Source organism: Engystomops pustulosus, chromosome 2 (genome assembly GCF_040894005.1).
Source record: "Engystomops pustulosus chromosome 2, aEngPut4.maternal, whole genome shotgun sequence".
Taxonomy (NCBI): Eukaryota; Metazoa; Chordata; class Amphibia; order Anura; family Leptodactylidae; genus Engystomops; species Engystomops pustulosus.
Genome location: NC_092412.1, coordinates 97,101,421 through 97,121,208, shown reverse-complemented (window position 1 = coordinate 97,121,208; position 19,788 = coordinate 97,101,421). Strand labels below are relative to the sequence as shown.

The window sequence follows — 19,788 nt, the reverse complement described above, 5'->3', positions numbered from 1 at the left end:
TGCCAGCCATAGACTGACACTAAAGTTAGACCTGGTGTTTGCAAGACAAAAGAGAACAAGCTGCAAAGTCCTCTCATCATGGAGAAATTTACAGCTGCAATGCTCCTGGCTGCGGTCGGCGATTCACTGGGATATAGAAACTTTAGCTGGGAAATCTGTGCTTCAGGTGTAAAGATTCTTGAGGAGGTGAAAGAACTTGGAGGTTTAGAAAAGTTAGTATTATCTGCAGACAAATGGCCGATCAGTCACAACACACTAATGCATGTGGCTACTGCAGAAGCTCTTGTCACAGGTAAGATATTTACATCTATTTCTAAGGACTTAATATTTTTTTATTATATCAGTAATTCTGCATTATTAGGAATTCAGAGTAAAGTTTTACATGGTCTTACTGCTCACCTCATCCTCATCACTTTACCATGAAGAAGACTTACAAGGGTGTTTTTAGAATTAATGGGGCTTGGAGAAAGTAGATATATATATATTGACTCATATACACTTCAAGTGTGCATTAATGTGAAATTGAATAACTCGAGCAAAAGCTTACTTACCTTCCCTTACATACAAAATGATCAGGCATGCCGAACTTAACACACCCTCACCCAGCATTTGCTATCAATGAAGAATCAGAAGCCTTCAAAAATCATTAGTCAAACAGTAGTTTCAGCAAACTTATATCCAATTCTTATATGATCATGTTAAAGCCAATATCCCTGGTGTTTAACTATGTTTAAATCCATGGAAAACTATGGTAGTATTAGGGCTTACTGCAAATTCTGTAATACTCTGTTACATATAAAGGGGTCACCCACTACTACAGGATGCACTGATAATTCAACCTGCTTAAAGGGGTTGTCCAGGGTTGATATTTTTTTTTTAATTAGCCCCAGGTTGTGTACAAATAAGAAAGGACTTATACTAACTGCTGTCCTCATTTCTGGTGCTGTCCGGCTCATCCCGCCACAGCTGGCGTCTGTTAGTATACAGAGACACAATGGTGACGTTGTGTCTACAGTGTGACCTCCTATAGCCTGCGGCCTGTAGTAGATATGCTCAATGTCAATGTGACTAGCGCTGATGAGAAGACCGGTGCTGGACTGGAGGTATGGACTGAAGTTCTATTTTTTTACCACCTGGGGCCAATGATAAAAAATAATTATCCTGGACAACCCGTTACAGGTTGTTTGTGTTCAGTTTGTACATGCTGCCCAGGAATGATTATACAGGTGTGTGCAGAGTGGAAGGATCTGTATACGTGATCAGTGTACGTAACTACTGTTCCTGATTATGGAATTGTCCATGAATTCTCCGGCTCTATTGTTCAGTATGTTACACGTATTCATCCTGTCTTCTTTACCTCCCAAAACACAATTACTTTGGGAAATTAAATTTTGAGTACATGATGAGCACATACTTTTTTGGCCAGAGCCTCTTATATATAAAGACCTTTCCTCTTTGAGTAACAACTTCTTTTCTTTGTAAAGAAATTGATCCCCAAAGTCAATGCAAGAACTTGTACACTATAGGTAGCAGCTGACCAGCAGTTTATATTGGTCTCCACTCCATAAATGGAGTCAGAAGAGTTTTTGTTACACTTACTGGTAGTACACCGTAACCAGTGTCGGACTGTTCCACCAGAGGACCAAAGGATCTTCAGACTACTTCCCCCCCTCCTGGGGCCAAATGAAGACAACCCACCTTGAAAGCTTCTAGGTGTACTTAGAAATCCATGAAGGGTGGGTAGACAGGATAATGTTATCTGGTGGGCCCAAGGTACCTCAGTCCAACACTGACTATAACAGTCACATGAAGAGCACAGACTACCATGCATAGTACCATCCACACTTTTTGTCCTTTATGCTATAGGCAATGTTGACATTTTGGTCCAGTTTGCCTCAATAATCTTGAGTGAATCAAATCTGATGCGCCAAACGCTCTTAGACTGAATGCACCAGTTTTTTTCTGGTACATTCAGTCTAATAGGCGTGCGCAACAATTATGTTGGGACTTTCAACATAAATCTGGCGCCCGCTGCAAATCCGGAACGCCACTTTAGGTGCACAGTTTTGTGTTGCAGCACAAACAGTGCAACTGCGACACAAAACTGGCACAAATGCTTCTTAAAGATGTGTGCAAGCAGTTTGCACATGTTTCTATGCACCTGAAAACAAAGACTTAAATAAATCTGGGCATTTCTTTTTATGGAAACAAATGTAAGAATGTATGGATACTTAAAGAGCATTTTGGATTCTACAGTATTAGGATAACATATAACAGAGCAGTGGCTGATGCTTGGTTTCCTCTAGTCTTTCAGAATTCCTGAGGTGAAATCTCAGTTTGTGACTCCTTCACTCTTACTGTGAAATAAAGAGAGTGGAAGGATAGCATGTATAGCTGCCAAAGGCTGCCACCAGTAGGCACAGGGCTGCCACTTGGTACACACCTGTTATAATGGGGCACATTTACTTAACCGGTCCTTCCGCGATCCCCGATCCAGACTGTCCGACGAGGATAAACTCTGCCGCGATTCATGAAGATCGTGTGCCCGATATCCTGCATGTGTCGCTTCCCCGCTCAGGCCTGCCGGAGTTCACCTTCTTCTTCCTGGTGTATGTAAGTGCATGGCTTGCTGCACAAATTTAAATGTTAAATCCCACACGTTGTCCGAATCTGTCAGATCATCTGGCAGCCCGCCCCCCGATTTGTATCGCGTTAAAGCCTGCACGATTGCGACATAAAACGATCAAACATGACACAATCCCCAGCGATCCCCACAAAAGTCGGGAAACTCGACGAAAATGCGGCCTTGGGACCCTTAGTAAATAAGCCCCTATGAGTCTCAACTGTAGCCTGCCTATATTAGCAATTTTACAAATAATTCCAATAAAAAGTGCTCATTGGCTCCTACCTGCCTTAGTAATTCTCTTAGTTTTCTCCCATGTGTGCTGTAACGTGAATCATATACTAACCTATGTCCTCTTTTTATAGTTAGGGTGTGGTGGTGCATTGCATCCTGCAGGCTGGTGAGATGAGATACATTACATTATAAAGGACCATTATACACCAAGCGCTATGAAGAAAAATCACCCTAGTCACAGGAACCAAATTGTATTTCCCTCAAAAGTATTATCTTACACCCTGTAGTGACTGCTGTAAACATGAGAATACTCCTGTATATAACATAAGTGCTGCAGGTAGCTGCCTTTATCTTGTCTCTTCCAAATCTGAATACTGTATATATAGACCCGGAATGTTCTCTGTCTTTTGTTTGATAAGTCAGCCACTTGTTTTAATGCCACTGTCTAATCCTGAGCCAAGAGATGCCTAAATTTAGTTTCAATGTTCACTGAGTGGGAATGCTAGTTATCTGAGAATAAACTCACACAGGGCTAGTAAGATAAGCATTGTCAGACTCTCAGGCAGTGCAAGGGGCTGAAAGCTGCTGCTGATTTAGCTTCTATACTATAAGACACACTAAGTGAAGAAAAAGAATCCATATATCTGTTCAAGATAATTCTGTTTATCTGGGTATACAATCATGTAGCAAAGTTTAACATGAAGCCCAACATACAATAGGAATAACCTTGTGCTTATAATGGCATAAGGTACTATTTTATGTAATACTTTATTGGTGAATAACTGTAGCTGCTAATAGTGGAATAGAGCATATACACTGGCAAAGAGTTTTTGTATAAAAATTAGGTTTCACAGAAAAAAAGATATGTTATATAGTACCTTTCAATTCCATGTGCTCTGTGACTAGGCTCTTGTCACCTGGAAGTTCCCCCACCCACCCTTTGGAAACCACTCCTCCATGTGTCCTTTTCAAATATAAAAGTAACTTCCATCACGTGAGAGTGCCTATAGAGGAGCAGGGGGCGTCGCTAAGCTGAGTGATGGTCGTTAACATATATTTGAAAAGGACACATGGAGGAGTGATTTCTCAAGGGTGGTGGGGGCCGGCTACTCCTCTATAGCCACTCCCAGGGGACGAGTGCTTAGTCACAGAGCACATGGCATTAAAAGGTACTATATAACATATCTTTTTATCTTTAAAACCAATTTTCTATACAAAACCTCTTTGACACTGTATGTACTATGCTCTGTGGGGACTAGGGGAGTGCTAAAGGCAGATGTTTGCTGTAACACCAGCCCAATCCATACTGAGTCAGTGACCATTTACTGTATATGTATACAGTGCATTGTTAAAGGGTTAAGGGAGTTGTCCAGTTAAGGAATTACACTTTTATAGGAATTTTGAGATAGTAAGGGGACCTATGTTGAGGAGCATCATGTTTTGGCCACTGCTAAAAGCTAATGGCTGGTAAAGAAAATCAATTGCATGTGCCTCTTTAAGACTTGCAATTGATCGGGAGAGTGAAAAGACTCTCTATAACACCAGTTGGTGTGACACTGAGTCACCTGCATCCTTCCATTGTTTCCTGGGCCTCTGAATAAGAGTGCAGCAGATGTGTCAGTTGGCACTATGGCATCTCTGTGGGGTAAGTAAACATACTTATACTTTTATTATTTAAGTATAAACAGTTCAAGAGGCTGTGTATGAATTAAGGAGGGGGGTGAGAGAGAATGTTGGATATTAGAAAGGGGTAAGAAACAGATTATGGGGTGCTTTATATAATTAAATAAATTTGGGAGCTGTAAATCAAAGGTAGGCACTGTATATCGGCTGCTGATTAATAAGGAGGTATTATTATTAAATTAATTTGGGGGCTGTATATAAATTAAAACATTTATAAAAATAATTGCCAATAATCAACATTTACATAATGTAAAATCTGTCATGAAAAGACAATCTCCTAAATGGTCTTAAAGTTATTATCACATTAAGCGAAAAATGTAAGACTTAAGGGCTAAACTGGTCGCATCTTTAAGGGGTTACTCTAGATCAATATATTATAGGATCACAGTAGGTGTGGCATTTGTATATTGTGTATACTTAAAGGACAACTACAACCAGGATGAAGGATTGTAAACCAAGCACACTGACAAACTGCTGTGTGCCCCCTCCAGGCTCCATTATCACCTATGGAGTCATGGTCATTTGCATAATTTATAAAGCCTTTTAATAGAGCAGATCCTGGTCACACTAGTATCTCAGTGTTCCTGGTTTTACATTCCTACATCTTGATGGTAGATGTCCTTTAAGTACTTACTGTATTTATACATGTTCTTACTTATTTTTTGATCATGATCTTTTGTTGGTCTTGATAGTTGTAGATTAAGTAAAAGTAATATTTTTTCAACTTAATATCTTTTTATTTACTTTGGTGCTGATTATACTTATGCTGGATTGTTTACCATTGCCATACAGAGATACTTTTGTAATAGCTCTTTGTATGACTTCAATTGTTAATGAATGAATTGATTGATCACTTTAGAGCAGTAGGATTGCTTAAATTCTTTCTTGGCAGCTCCAAGATATAACACAAGTCGTGTTAATGAAATCTAATGTCACCTCTTTCTGGTATTTATGTGTTCATGCCATAGCAATTTGCGCTGATAATTATTTGTCGTAAAAAATTAATGGAAAACTCCAAAGACTCATTTAGCTCCCTGACTGTAGTCATAATAAATAAACAGTATTACTCTTTTTGATTGTATATTGTGTATTGCTATTGGAAAATATTTAGTGCTTAATATTTTATTTTGTAGATGGCTTATCTTTATGATAGGCCATTTATATCAGAGCTTTCGGAGTCTAACTCTAACCACACCTGCTGATCAGCTATTTATGAGTGCATTTACATGTTTCTTCTTTGTTCTTTACAGTGCATGTCATAATGTTTGCAGCTGTGTTTGGGTGGCATTTATCACTGCTTAACACATTTGAGGAAACATTTAGCATAACCTGTAACATTATGATGGGGGAATGGCTCGTGTAATACATTGGACAATGCAGTGCCTCCTATACAGCTTTGTTGGGACTGTTACACTTCTATCTGTACTGTGGGGAATTGCTCTGATAGATGCCTTGTAGCAGCGCAGGAAACAGGGACACACACAGGGTTAAAGTCCAAAATCAAGTGTTTATTCACACTTCTTTGTCAAAACACAAATTCAGCCTTGGCTTAGGCACATACAAAATACAAAATAAACCCTGCCCGGGTGGGCACTGCCTAGTACAATAACAGCACCTAACTCTACATGTACCAGGCTGCCTGGCACACGCTCTTGGCCAGAAGAATATCAGGGGGCACTCAGTTACCTTTGCTGTGTGAACACGGTCCAGCCTTCAGCTCTCCAGGTAGTGCCTCACCTACTGCTTCTGGCCTGCAGACTAAATCAGGCTCTAACAAGGCCTGTGACCCGCACCTGTGGGCTATACAGAAACCCAGGACCGAAGCCCGGATGGAGTAAGGAGTCCCACTACCAGACTACCCCTACTCCATAATATGGACCAAACAGACTACTCCTGCTTACCACATGTCTGCATTAACCCTTGGGTTACTGCAGACATATCCAGGGCTTTTACCATGTGCTTTTTATCTGCCTGCAGGGCAGATAGCGGTTCTCCCACACAACACCTCTCACTTTCTGACAGTACTGATCCGCAGGAACCAGATCAGCACAATTCCAATGTACAGTACAGCTTCTGTTTCCAAAATTGTCCTCTTGCTTTTAGGTGAATAGGAGCAGGACACTCAATCATGTTAAAATAAAAGGTCCTTTACCATGTAAAAATCATCTGTGTTCTGTTCCTTGCTTGATACAGTTCACATTATCACATTATGCTAATAATAGTAATAATGTGAACTTGGAAAAAAATGTTAAAGGGGTATCCCAGGAATCAGCATAATTCATTTACAAAATATAAACTAATAAAGAAAATATAAATGCTCCTCAAAACATAAAACGATATGTAATTAGTTGTTATGTAAAATTTAGCTTGCCTTATCAGACACATGCTGATGACATACACTGTAATGAAGAATTAAAATGCTACTGGCTCTTTAATCATTCCGTTGATTTCCTCCGCGCAGAGCAGACACAGGACAGAAAATGGCCTCTAGTCACATGTCCACACCACATGTCCTGCACCTGCCTGGTCGGGTCATGTGATCACCGCTACTTTTGGCTGTAGTCAGTTGGTTGCAGTGCATCCAGTATGGCCAGTGTTGTGGTGAGATATCTCATTGAGGTAATGTGCAGTGATGGCAGTTACACATCATTACTATGGTAACAGAGCAGGACAGTCTGTTACATCATCATTGGGAGTAGTGCATAAGAGGGAGGAGGAGTTACTGAGAACTAAAGGATCATGGGACTTGTAGTTTCCAGTGGCGACCATCTTAATAATAATAATTCTTTATTGATATAGCGCACACAGATTACGCAGCGCTGCACAGAGCTTACCAGATCAGTCCCTCACCCCATGGGGCTCACAATCTAATCAACCTACAAGTATGTTTGTGATAACTCCGCCTACTTTAGATAGCCTATCAAACTAGTTAAGCTCCATTTTGTCACTAATGACATTGAGTCTTGTTATATAAACACCTTTACTGCTCCTGATAGGTGAGCAGATGGATAATAAATACTGTAAATTATTGTGTATTCATTGATGTAACAATCAGTTGAAGTGGACCCACTGTTATACCTGTTTGACTTTGGACTACCTCTAAGGATGTTATTCCCAGACCTCTCTAATCTTTCACCCTAATACATAAATCTGTGCTGCAGGGAGATGGCAAGGCTGCTACATTTAAAAGTGGTTCCAGTGTAAATAGCAGCTGTTCCAGTAAACTAGGAGGCACCGGGGAATGACACTGAAGGATAAGGCAGGAGATTGGTCAGGCCCAGACTGTGATCAGAGCAGTCAGCAACCAGGCAGTGGGTCAAGGTCAAGACAGCACAGGTCAGTAGCAAGCTGGGGTCTTATTAGATCAATAACTTAGTTAGAAAAACTTAGTTAGGAAAATAGTAGTTGGCAGTCATTTAGCAGGATTAAACAAGCTAGAAACCTCTTCTTTGGCACTAAAGAAGAGGATATGCAAGGCTACATAGCCCAGGCTGGGGACATATAAGCTGCTGCACACAGGCCCTAAGTATGGCAAGAGAGCTGTACGTACACATCACGTACTGGGAGTTGGGAACATACATACTGTGATATAGGAGAGATGAGAATTGGGCTTGCAGAAAAAATACTGGGCAAGGAAGAGGACAAGCTAGGCTATATAGCCCATGCTGAGCACTGATAGGATGGATACACATAAACCAGTGCACATACTGGCCCTAAGGAAGGCAAGATACATGCACCCCATGGGAGCTGGAAGAGGAGCTAGAAGTCAGGGAGCTGGGCTAGATGGGGATGGAGGAGGGGGTCAGAAATGCCAAATGTAGGGGTGAATCAGTGGAAGAACCAGAAGGGGCTTCTGTGACATTGCCCAGATTTGCATAATTAAAAAATTTTTTTTCGCAAAAACCAAGTTATATGAAGCAAAAAGAAGCATGAATCCTGTTTCAGGAGGCACACACCAGCATGTTTGTGTGCTTGGTTAACAAGCACTGCACCCATGTAGTAGATCTCTTTAATGGTCCTGACATACTAAAACTTACCAGTATAATGAAAATTCTGGACAGCAGGCAGCTATGTATTATACTGCTTTATACAGTATTACAGAATCTAGCTTCATGCTCTTGATGTATCATTTATTTATTTCAGGGTGATATTTATATGGTATTTAACCATGCTGGAAAAACTCGCCTTTACTTACATATGTCATTCCTTACAAATCTTATTTCATTCATATTATTTATAATATATTTAAAATAAAATATATATCTATTTTATTTACAGCTCAATAGGTGGTTGTATTATTCATCAAGTAAAGAAGTCATATTCTGGAAGTGGTGGATCATTATAATCAATAACATAATAACTGCATTATCTTTATACAGATTTCTGGTGTCTGGAAGATCTTTACAGAGACATGGTGAAACAGTATGTTGAGGCTGTAGACAAGCTTCAAGGACGGCGGCCGGACCCAGCAACCATTGAAGGATGTTCCCACCTAAAGCCAGATAACTTTTTGCTGGCATGGCATACTCCATTTAATGAAAAAGGTGTGGATTTTATCTTTCCTTCAGCAGTTTTAAGGAGAGGTTCTACCTTTGGGTAATGTGTTCTTCAACCAGCGCTGCCTTTTCTCTCACAAAGCCACAAGGCAAAGCTCAGGGACCACATACAGTATATTACATAAAAGCTACAGTGTAGACATTGATGTTACTGTAAATAAGAAGATTTACAACATTATTCTGAAATTAATCTCTGTCTGATATGATATGATATGATATGATATATGATATGATATGAATTTCGGCTCCCAAATAGAAGCTACCAATTTGTATCCAACAGTTTTTAAGTTTGTGTTTTCCCTTTGTTGGAGAAAAAATAATATGCACTTATTTTTACTTATTCTCAGAGAATCTCAAATTGCGAATATAAAAATAACAAATGTAGTAAATGAGTACCTTGAAACTTTAAAAATACTTCAACACAACAAAAAACACTAGAAAAAGCTTCTTCATTGAAACATTGGCTGCATAAAAGCAGATATCTTTATATCTTAAGACTATTTTAGGTACATATGTGTATTTTCCTTGAATTATTTGCGCTATATTATAGAAATAAAGATACAAGATAATTTCTTGCAGTGTAATGATGCTCATGCTCTTGCTATGCTCTAGGTTCTGGATTTGGAGCTGCTACAAAAGCAATGTCTATCGGTATGAGATACTGGCAACCCCAGAGGCTGGATACGTTAATTGAAGTCAGCATTGAATGTGGAAGAATGACGCATAACCACCCAACAGGCAAGATACTAAGACAAGACTTCAAAATCTGCTATCTTCTAAACAGCAGGGGCCAATTAACATCCCTTATAATGAGTAGGAGTAAAATGTTACATTAGGTTGGGTTCACTTTACGTTATTTGCTATACGTAAGGACATTCCAATGAGTACACAGTGTATGTCGCCTGGGGACCTCCCCTCTCCACTGAATGTGGGGTGGGAGTGTACATCGGCAGCAGCCAGCAATCGACTTCTGACTATAAACAGGGTGTTCCCCCAGTGATGTCCCCTAATATTGACATTGACATCACTGGGTCCTCCCTCCTGCCAAGCAATGTATGCAGGGCTATGGGGAGAGATTGCACTCCACATAGCCGTCCATTGCCTCCACTGAGCACTTACGTCGCTCAACCAGAGGCGGAGGGATGAAAAGATGTATCTTTCTACGTCTTTCCATCCAGCTTTTTTTTAATTCAGATGCTGAAAAATCATCCCAACCAAGTCTTCTTCACACAGCTATAATTTCCGATGTGGATTAAAAGTGGTAGAGTCACTTGTGGGTAAGGTCCTGGGTGTAGGTGATAGATTAAATACCAGCCTCCAAAGGAATGGACACTCTAGATAGGTATGTGATATTGACACTTTGCAAAGCATTGGTTCGGTCAAGTCTGGAATACAGATGGTCCAGACTTCTGGATGCTGGTAATTTCCTGAACTTTAACTCCAAGGTATCTGCAGTGAAGTTTTATTATAAATCCTTGTTTCCATGACAACCCAAAATGTAGAAAATTCAATTGTCAAGGAACCCAAAAATTTGGAGAAATACTAGCACACTGCTTGTACAGTTCTGGACACCAGTTCAAAATAAGATAGCACTGAAGTTGGAGAATATACAAATCATATTATATAACAGTATGCATATAAACTTTTGGTTGATAAAAATCAACCCTACCCCTCTACTATAGAACGTAAAATAAAAAAGAACCTTTGGATTTGTGTGTTCCCAACCTATTGTGAGTGCCAAGTATTTGGCCATATAAGAATACAGTGTTAGTATCTCCTTTCATCAAAAACTCCTGTCTTATTAAATCATCCACTAAATGCAGGGCAAGACTGAATATCACAGAGCTTAAGCAGTCGCCAAATAAACAACTTAATTGTGAACTGAACTGGAGAGAAAAGATTTCTTTTAGAACTGTCAGCCAACTCCATAAATCGTATGAGGGCAAGGACACATATGAAGGTTTAAAAGTTAAAAAGTAATTCAAAAACAGAAAGGTGTAGTCCAAACCTGAAACGCTGCCTGATCCATTGTCAAGAACAATTCCACAATATTATATGCATGATTAACATATCTCCCCAGAAATGTTATGACTTTCAAGGAAGCCTATCAGCCAAAAGGCTCAGAAGGGGGACCTGTGCTTTACAATTGGGCAAAAGATGGTGCCCTGGACCTCATAGTGCACCAAATGCTCAGGCGTCTATCAATAAAAATCAAGATTTTTCTGCATTTTTATGAGGCAAGATACTTCACCTACAGGGGCATATGTTTAGTTTACATGTGATTAGGCATTGTTTGTTTCTTGCTTACATAGCCAAGTACATGAGTGTTCTATTACCAAGTCAATGATAAATATGTTAATGTACACTCAAATTAGATCAATAGATGAATAGTTAGATTACACAGTTACCTATTGCCGGGCTTCTATGCCAGCAAACTGTCCCTGGCCTTTTAAAAGTGAAAGTTTGCATACTGCAGAATATTCCTCCACCAGGTAGGACCTTGAGAAATAAGCTGCAGGAGCCTGTAGGAGCCTCTTTATATATCGTGCCACGCAGTAAGGGCTGCAACATTATTATATGCCGGTGAACGGGCGCCAGCGTATGATAACTAACCCTCAATGTGTGTATTTCAATGAAACCTGTGTGGATTTGTATACATATATCTTGGTACCTTATGATACATTTATTCTATCTATATACAATTCTGCAGGATTCTTGGGTTCACTCTGCACAGCTCTGTTTGCCTCTTATGCAATACAAGGAAAGCCTCTGGTTCAGTGGGGAAGAGATATGCTTAAGACAATTCCAGTGGCTGAAGAATACTGTAAGAAGACCATTCGTCATATGGCAGGTACGATAGAAACTTCGAATTTGTATTGTTACTCAACGTTGTAGCCTGTTAAAACCAATGGACATTTACTTAGACTACTCACATTGTAGCAGCCATGGGCTGTATTCAAACAACCATGATTGATCTGTGGAAATTGAAGCCTGTGCTTGTTGGATTCTATGGACCAAGTATAGTCGCAGGCCCACCTGTGCCCCTCTCCATGGCTCCCGCTCTCCCTTTCGTCACTCACCTCTTCAAGCTCCTGCTCCCGCACTGGCTTCCCACTTGTGAATTTAAAGGGCCAGCGTACCGCTGATTGACGCTGGTCACTTCACGGGAATGGTTAAAAGCCAGCTTGTGTCGTTGTCCGGGGTGGTCCAGGGGGTTCACTACCTCAGAAGCCTGACAGTTCTTCTGATTTCTATGTATGAGCCTTATGGTTATCGATCGTTTGCTACGTGCATCTGAGCCAATACTTGACGGATCCTAATCTGGATTACCTGGGTGAGCTGGTATTCCACCTGATGTTGGGTATACTTCTTTTACCAAGTATAGTATTGGGGACTGGTGTCATTTAATTATTTCCGTTGTTCCACTGGTGGGTAGGGGCTTCTTGCATAATATTATATTACTATGTTGCAAAGACTCCTGTCCCCAGCACTGTGCTCGGTCCCTGGAATCCAACCAGCACACCGTTCAGTTTCCACAGGCAGAGCACCGTCACATGCAGCTGATGTTTCATAGGGCTGTTTTTCCATATGTACAGCTCTGATATATAGCACTAGATGCTATATAGTGACAAATATCAAAGTTTCTTATGATTTATGATAAATTAAAAAATACACATTTTTATTATTGGGTCATTGTAGAGGAAAGAGCTTCTTTTGGAATAGGTTCTTCAGATATATTGAGCACATGTGACAGGGGTATCTCTTGATGCACACACATTGAAAGTGGTATGAGTCTCATCAGTCAGACTGATGACCATAGAGAATGCCACAATAGCAGTGATGATGGCATGGAAATCCAAGCCATGAAGCTCATGACAAACAGTCATAAAACTAAGTAGTGAGAGTTCTTACTATGACATTTATATGAGGTATGTGCTGCTTTGCTGCCAATCCTGTGTGTCCTACCACTTCACAGCACTGATATATAAATAATGACTGTACTGACATACAATGCTGGTATCCAATGAGGGTGTCATGTTGCAGAATAGGTCACTGAATGAGTCATTTCAATGACCCTTGGTAATACTGTTTGTCCTAGAGACTTCATGGCTGTATGCTAAAGTTTATATAATAATAATTATAAGTGTTAGCATAAGTTATGGATGTTGTAACTATTTAAAATAGTTGGTGACATACTGCAGGTACATGCAAATGTAGAATAAAACAAGTTAAAGGGGTATTCCAGGAATCAGCATAATTCATATACAAGTGGGTCCTTAAAATATAAACTAATGTGTATTTAGTTGTTATTTAAAATTTTGCTCCCTTTAGCAGAAAAATGCTGTTGATGTAGACTGTAATGAAGAACTAAAATGCTACCAATCCTTTAATGAGTCTGTTAATTTCCTCCGCATGGAGAAGAGACAAGACAGAAGATGGCCGCTGGTCACATGTCCACATCACATGTCCTCCCCCTGCCTGGGCAGGTCATGTGATCACCACTATGTTTGGCTGTAGTCGGTTGTTCGCAGTGCATACAGTATGGTCAGTGTTGTGGTGATGGCAGTTACACATCATTACTATGGTAACCGAGCAAGAAATAAAGGCTCTTGGGACTTTTTGTGAATCATAAAATCAAACTAATTAAGCTCCATTTTATGACTAATGACATTGAGTTTTGTTATATTCATTTATTTATAGCATCATGGGTTTTTATTCCTGGAATACCCCTTTAAATGAAATCTACCCGGATCCAAGTGGTTACACAGATAGGTCAACATTACCGAGAGGATTGAGCCTTAGCCTCACTGGATACAGTTAAGACCTTTGACTGTCAAATGGCCTTTTCTTGGACAATGCCTACAGAAATTCAAGTTGGCCTTGGTTTTTGCCGCTGGTTTTAAAGAGTAAATTACTGATCAATGGAGAGCTTTCTCCTGAATTCCCCTTGCACAGAGGCACCCAGCAAGGATGCCCTCTATCGCCTTTACTCTTTGCATTGGTGATTGAGATCCTTGCAACAAAACTCCCTGATAATAATGACACTGGCAAATCCATAGGCCCCAGGGAGGATACAGTGGGACTGTACACGGATGACATAATATTGTTCCTCTCTAACCCCTCCTCCTCCCTACTATGAACCATTCATATTATAGACAATTTGGGCTCTTACTCAGGGCTCCAGGTGAGCTGAAGTCAGTTTACATGCCACTGGGTCTTTCACCATGGCAAGGACCCGCCCACATGTCAGTACAGAAGGTGGTCACCTCCTTTAGGTACCTAGGTATACTAATATCTAAACTCCACCAACATTCACTGTAGCAGAATACTGACGAAATGTAAAACTTGAAAGTCTCTTCCACTTTTGACCACAGGAAGAATAAACATAGTTAAAATGATAAATCTCCCTAAGTGCTTATATCTTCACAAGCACTCCGCGGTCCCCATCCCATCAGATTTGTGTGCGGGAACTCCAGGTCCAAACTCACCCTAGCAACCCTGCAATGCTCCAAAACGCAGGGTGGCATGGCTCTCCTAAACTTCTACTTACACTACCTAGCAGGGCAGCTGCAATACACATTTCTTGGGTAATAGGTGACCGCCTTATTGCCCCTTTCCCCCGACTCCCCCCCTCCCTGGAAACCCATAGCATAGTTTTAAAAGTTGATTTTAGTAAGAAGGAGGTAATGGATAACAAATATTAAGATGATTACCACAGTATCGGGGCCTACATATGAGTAGGTGTCCCTGGATTATCATGATGGATTTTGATAGTAGATTTAAGGCATTACTGATAATTATATAAAAGTATCACCTCCCTTTCCTTCATATTCCCTGTGACATAGGTAATTATTTTTGCTCATAACTGCTCACATCTATTAGAAAAACTACTAGCTATCTACATGTGTCTGAAAACCATATTTGTATTATGGCAACCAATCAGAGCTCAGCTTTAACTTTCCCATAGCTGTTCAAGTCCTGATTGGTTTCATCTATTCATTGGATAGAACCGTTTCACCTCAGACATTTCTAAAAAATCTTACTCTGTGTGTTTTTTTATCTTATGTAGAATACCAAGAGCACTGGTTCTACTTTGAAGCTAAATGGCAATTTTATCTGGAGGAAAGAGAAATAGAAGAAGACAATATGAACAAGCCCAATTTTCCTGATAAGTATGATGCTGATGAGAGAGACAAGGTAGGGCTGTTTGTTGGCTTAGACTAGCCCACAGGTGAATCTACTGCTGGGCCCACCGTTCCTTTATAAGTGATCCATGGCAAAATATACTTAGGGTACATCACGTTCTGTAGTTGAATTGGATGACTGAAAGAGATTTGTTCGGCTATGTTTGAATTTGAATATAGGTGTCAGAGGGGCCCCCAAGAAGGAGGTCATTGGGAGGCCTCAGGCACCTCAATCCAATATTGTGTTTTAGCAAAAGAAATACTATTGACAAAGGAGTTTCTATTGTCTAATTCAATCAAGATAAATGCAACAATAAATAATAACTACATTTTGGAACAACTTTCTGGCATAAATGAAGCCATTAAGTGATATAAATGCTGACTATATGAATTAAAACAGTGCAAGTTGATTTGTAAGTGCCAGTGGGGTGACAATGGGTGATAAATCTGGCAAGGATGTGTTGGCAGCTTACTGGCAGATCAGGTAATACAAGAGAGGAGGCGGAGTAAGAGCAGGGGCGTAACTTGAGGGGGTGCAGAGGTCGCAACCCGGCCCAAGAGGCTTAGGGGGTTCATAAGGTGTCAATTTCCCATATGAGAAGATTATTACTATAAACCATACATTATAGTCAGGGGCCTTGCACAGACTTTGCATTGGGTCCATCAGCTTCTAGTTACGCCACTGAGTAGGAACCAAATGAGAGAGACACAGACATCCTACTGTAAATCTCAGTTTCCTAATGAGGCAGTTTTTATTACCATTATCAAACAGTATTGGCGGTATAAAGCTATATGATGAGTTAAATAAATGTTACCTGTAGTAGTAATATATGGCGAGGAGAAAAGTAAAAGAATCTGACAAGTGAAGAAATAAGAATTTTTTTTATATTATATTTTTTTAAAGTTTACCAATCAAAAGCTGGCAACGTTTTATTGATAAAATATTGGTTCGAGTCCGGCTTATGGAACTAGCCAAAAAACTTGTGGATGACCACTTTTTGGTTGAGTTGCACAAATACCATCCCTTTTATCCGAATACTAAATGATTTGTAAAAATCAGAGATAATCCCTTCAAATTTGGGACTATTGACAACTATGCTGTATTATTGATTTGTTATGTGTATATGCTTGGATCACAAGGGTTATTGTTCACTTTTGAATATCCAACACAAGTTGAAGAATCTAATATGTACTAATATTTAATATATAGACTTATAAGAAATGGAGCTCAGAGGGCCGTGGAGGGAGAAGAGGACATGATGCGCCAATGATTGCATATGATGCCCTATTAGGTGCTGGTGGGGACTGGAAAGAACTATGCAGCAGAGCCATGTTCCATGGAGGTTAGTAATTTTGATAAAAATCAGTATATATGTTATAGAATATATTCAGTATGTATATGTGATCAGAAGGAATATAAGCTGTAGCACAATATACTACTGGTACCAATAAATCCTGAACCAGACCTCTATATTAAAGACACTAAACTTCTAACAGGCCAGTCTCTGGGCCTTGCTGGTGATAGAATCTGACCTCTGCAGTCACTTGTTGTTTATATATATCAATCACTGGCTGCAACATGACATGGAACCTTTTAAATCTTAATGACCTATCCACAAGATTTTTTCATAAGCTCTGGAGTGGGAATCAGAACATGGAATAGATCAGGAAATACAGTACAGTTCTGTGTGTAGTGGCTACGCTCTGTAAGGGCAGCTCAGCTACCTTTTAGATAAACTGGAACTGAATTATTTTAATTCTAATAGACAATGGTTCAATGCTGTAACAGTACAGCACAACAACAACACCAAAAAGTTGTGTAGTTCCCAAACTTTTGATTACCCGCAAAATTTGCACCAGGAACCAACGTGTAAAAAAGTTACAAGTTTTTTTTAAAGCTATTTAGAAACAATAAAACTGTATTTACACATATTGGGGCTCATTTACTAAGGGTCACGGATCACACTTTTGTCTGATTGTTTGCCGTTTTCGGCCATTGCACGGCTTGGAGAGGTATTTGACAGGGGCTTGCACAATCGGATTGTGGCGCAGCTGCGCTGGCTTCCGTGCGACACAAATTAGGGGACGGACAACGGACGATCCAACTGAGCGCGGGATTTAGCTTTCTAATTGTGTTGCAAGACAATGTACTTACATACACCAGGAAGAAGATGCAAGATATTGGGAGCACGATCTTAGTGAATTGCGGGACAGTGCATTATCATCAGACAATGCATTTTCGGTGAACTCCAGCGGCCGCGTAAGTAAATGAGCCCCATTGTGACATCCGGACCGTACAATGTGAACGCTGCAAAAACGAAACCTGCAAGAAAATGGTACAACTGTGTTTTGTGTCACTTCCACATCCTTTGCAAATTTTTCCAGGTTCTTGGTAGATTGCACAAAATTAAATGGTTCCACTAGAAACTATATGTCCCACAGATAACAAGCCCTTTTATGGCTCCGTAAATCTAAACAGAAATGCAAAAACTGAAAAAAACATGTCCACCTTTTTTTCAGGAGAAAGTGCAGCTACTGGATCTATTGCTGGTTGCCTCTATGGTTTGATGTATGGTCTAAATAATGTACCAAAGGGCCTATACCAGGAACTTGAACTAAAAGAAAGGCTGGAGGAATTGGGCAAGAAACTCCACCAAGTATCTTCAAAAGAAAAGTAAAAATGTTTTTTTCAATTTCTTAATGCTGGAAGAGGAGATATGAATTGGCAGGGTTTAGTGCACATTTATGGGAATTTTACACTTTGTATGTACTGTAGTTCTTCATATATTCATTTAGGTTATTTTTGCCAACTGCATCAGTCATCCTACCTCAGTTATAGGTCATGCAAGAAGAGAAACCACTACTGAACTGTATGCACGTGAAGAAATATGTCTGATGCATGCGCTATTGTGAAAATATAACACACAAAGTTAATTGTTTGATAACTTGATGCATAGTTTGTTCATACTTTAAATGTAAGATTACTTGCACAGATCCATTGCATTTGCTTGCAATTTCACAATGTGTGTGCAATTGACATAATACATTTCAACATCACATAACAATGTTAGCTTTATTTATGTTATTATAAAAGCTATAACATGTTTTGGAATTGTATTTAACTTTATATATGCTTTGCACAAAAATAAAAAGTATTAAATATTAGCAATTCACGTGTAGCTATGTATCACTTACACCAATGGCATACAAAGCTCTCTTTACATTTGCAATGGAGACTAAAAACTGTGGTAGAACCTGATAGAACCAGCTACTTTTACATCTATGTTGATTTTAGCCTTCATTTGGCACCAGAAAAATGGGTGACGTATTTCAGTTTTGAATCCCTTTAAAATCTCTAAAGAAACATTTGCTTCCGTTTGCATCAATTCTATTGTATGTCTTAGGGTGCAGTCACACGTTGCGGTTAAAACTGCATCGCAATTAGTTGTTGTCACAGGTGCTCCCGCGATCCCGTGCTCCTCCGTGTGTCCCCGCTGCAGCCCGGTCTCCTCACTCACCTCTCCCGGCTCCTGCTCTTCCCCGGACTGCCCTGCGAGTGCATCCCCGTCTCCTAGGGCGCGCGGCTCCTGCCGAAAATTTAAAGGGCCAGCGCACCGCTAATTGGTGCATTGGCTGAACACCTCACCTTTAAGAATCCTGCCTCTTCCTGTGTCCCCTGCCGGATCTTTGTGCCTCATAGCCTTAGAGAAAGCTTCCAAGCGAGTATTCCTGCTTTCCTGTGTATTCCTGCATTCCTGTGTATTCCTGCGTTCCTGTGTATTCCTGCGTTCCTGTGTATTCCTGCGTTCCTGTGTGTCCCCGCTCCGGAGTCCTGTGTTGCCGTGTTACCCGAGTTCCTCCATCTTGCTGTGTTCCGTGTGCCTGTATTCCCGTTCCCACCTGCCTGGACCTCCTGTTGCTGACCCCGGCCTTGGACTTGACGTTTTGTACTACAATGGGAGCAGGCACTACTGGAAAAGTAAATAAGTATAATGTCCCCGTATCCCTGAATACATCATATGAAACACTCAAGAAAAGGTGGGATACGTACAAGGCACTAACCAATAAAGACAAAGTTTATTAATTACCAATAACAACAAAAAATATAAACAGGACAGAAAAAAATATAAAAACACTTACAAAAGATACACACCCTAGGGGTGTATCTGGCTGCCAGGAACAAAATGAGCCCTGTGATCCCTCCCACATGCAGATAATATTAACAATGAAAGATGTAATAGTCTACATGCATAATGGCAGCAGGTATCCCAAAATACAAATGTGGGTACAAAGAATTTGAATTACAAAAAAATGCTGAATATGGGATGACCTGGTAGTCAGGGCAGGGCTGCCTGTGCAGGAATGCAATGCCACACTTATGTGCCAGCACTAGCACTTTAATACGTTGGGTCACTTTGATATGTCAGTTTGGGAAGTTGGGGCTCATATTTTGAACCCTAATGTCTGCACGTGTTTAGATATGCATAAGAAATATGGCACAATAATA

At 40.2% G+C, this 19,788-nt stretch overlaps 1 protein-coding gene across 3 annotated transcripts; it reads left to right on the top strand.

Moving 5' to 3' along the window:
• ADPRHL1 (ADP-ribosylhydrolase like 1) lies at nucleotides 1-19,395 on the top strand. Of its 3 annotated transcripts, none has more exons than XM_072135614.1 (7): nucleotides 1-292; nucleotides 8,920-9,084; nucleotides 9,709-9,834; nucleotides 11,807-11,947; nucleotides 15,167-15,294; nucleotides 16,492-16,624; nucleotides 17,802-19,395. In XM_072135614.1, the coding sequence occupies exons 1-7, from the start codon at nucleotides 79-81 to the stop codon at nucleotides 17,957-17,959; spliced, it is 1,065 nt and encodes a 354-aa protein (XP_071991715.1). In that variant the 5' UTR covers nucleotides 1-78; the 3' UTR covers nucleotides 17,960-19,395. The 3 variants fall into 3 exon arrangements, with proteins under 3 accessions (XP_071991715.1, XP_071991718.1, XP_071991717.1); XM_072135617.1 differs by lacking the exon at nucleotides 1-292 and adding an exon at nucleotides 1,070-1,103; XM_072135616.1 differs by lacking the exon at nucleotides 1-292 and adding an exon at nucleotides 4,006-4,026.
• Nucleotides 19,396-19,788: the final 393 nt, after the last annotated feature.

Coding starts and splice junctions, on each gene's coding strand:
- ADPRHL1 (XM_072135614.1), top strand. CDS start 79: ATGGAGAAATTTACAGCTGCAATGCTCCTGGCTGCGGTCGGCGATTCA. Junction 9,085..9,708: donor TACTCCATTTAATGAAAAAG/GTGTGGATTTTA, acceptor GCTATGCTCTAG/GTTCTGGATTTGGAGCTGCT. Junction 15,295..16,491: donor ATGCTGATGAGAGAGACAAG/GTAGGGCTGTTT, acceptor TTTAATATATAG/ACTTATAAGAAATGGAGCTC.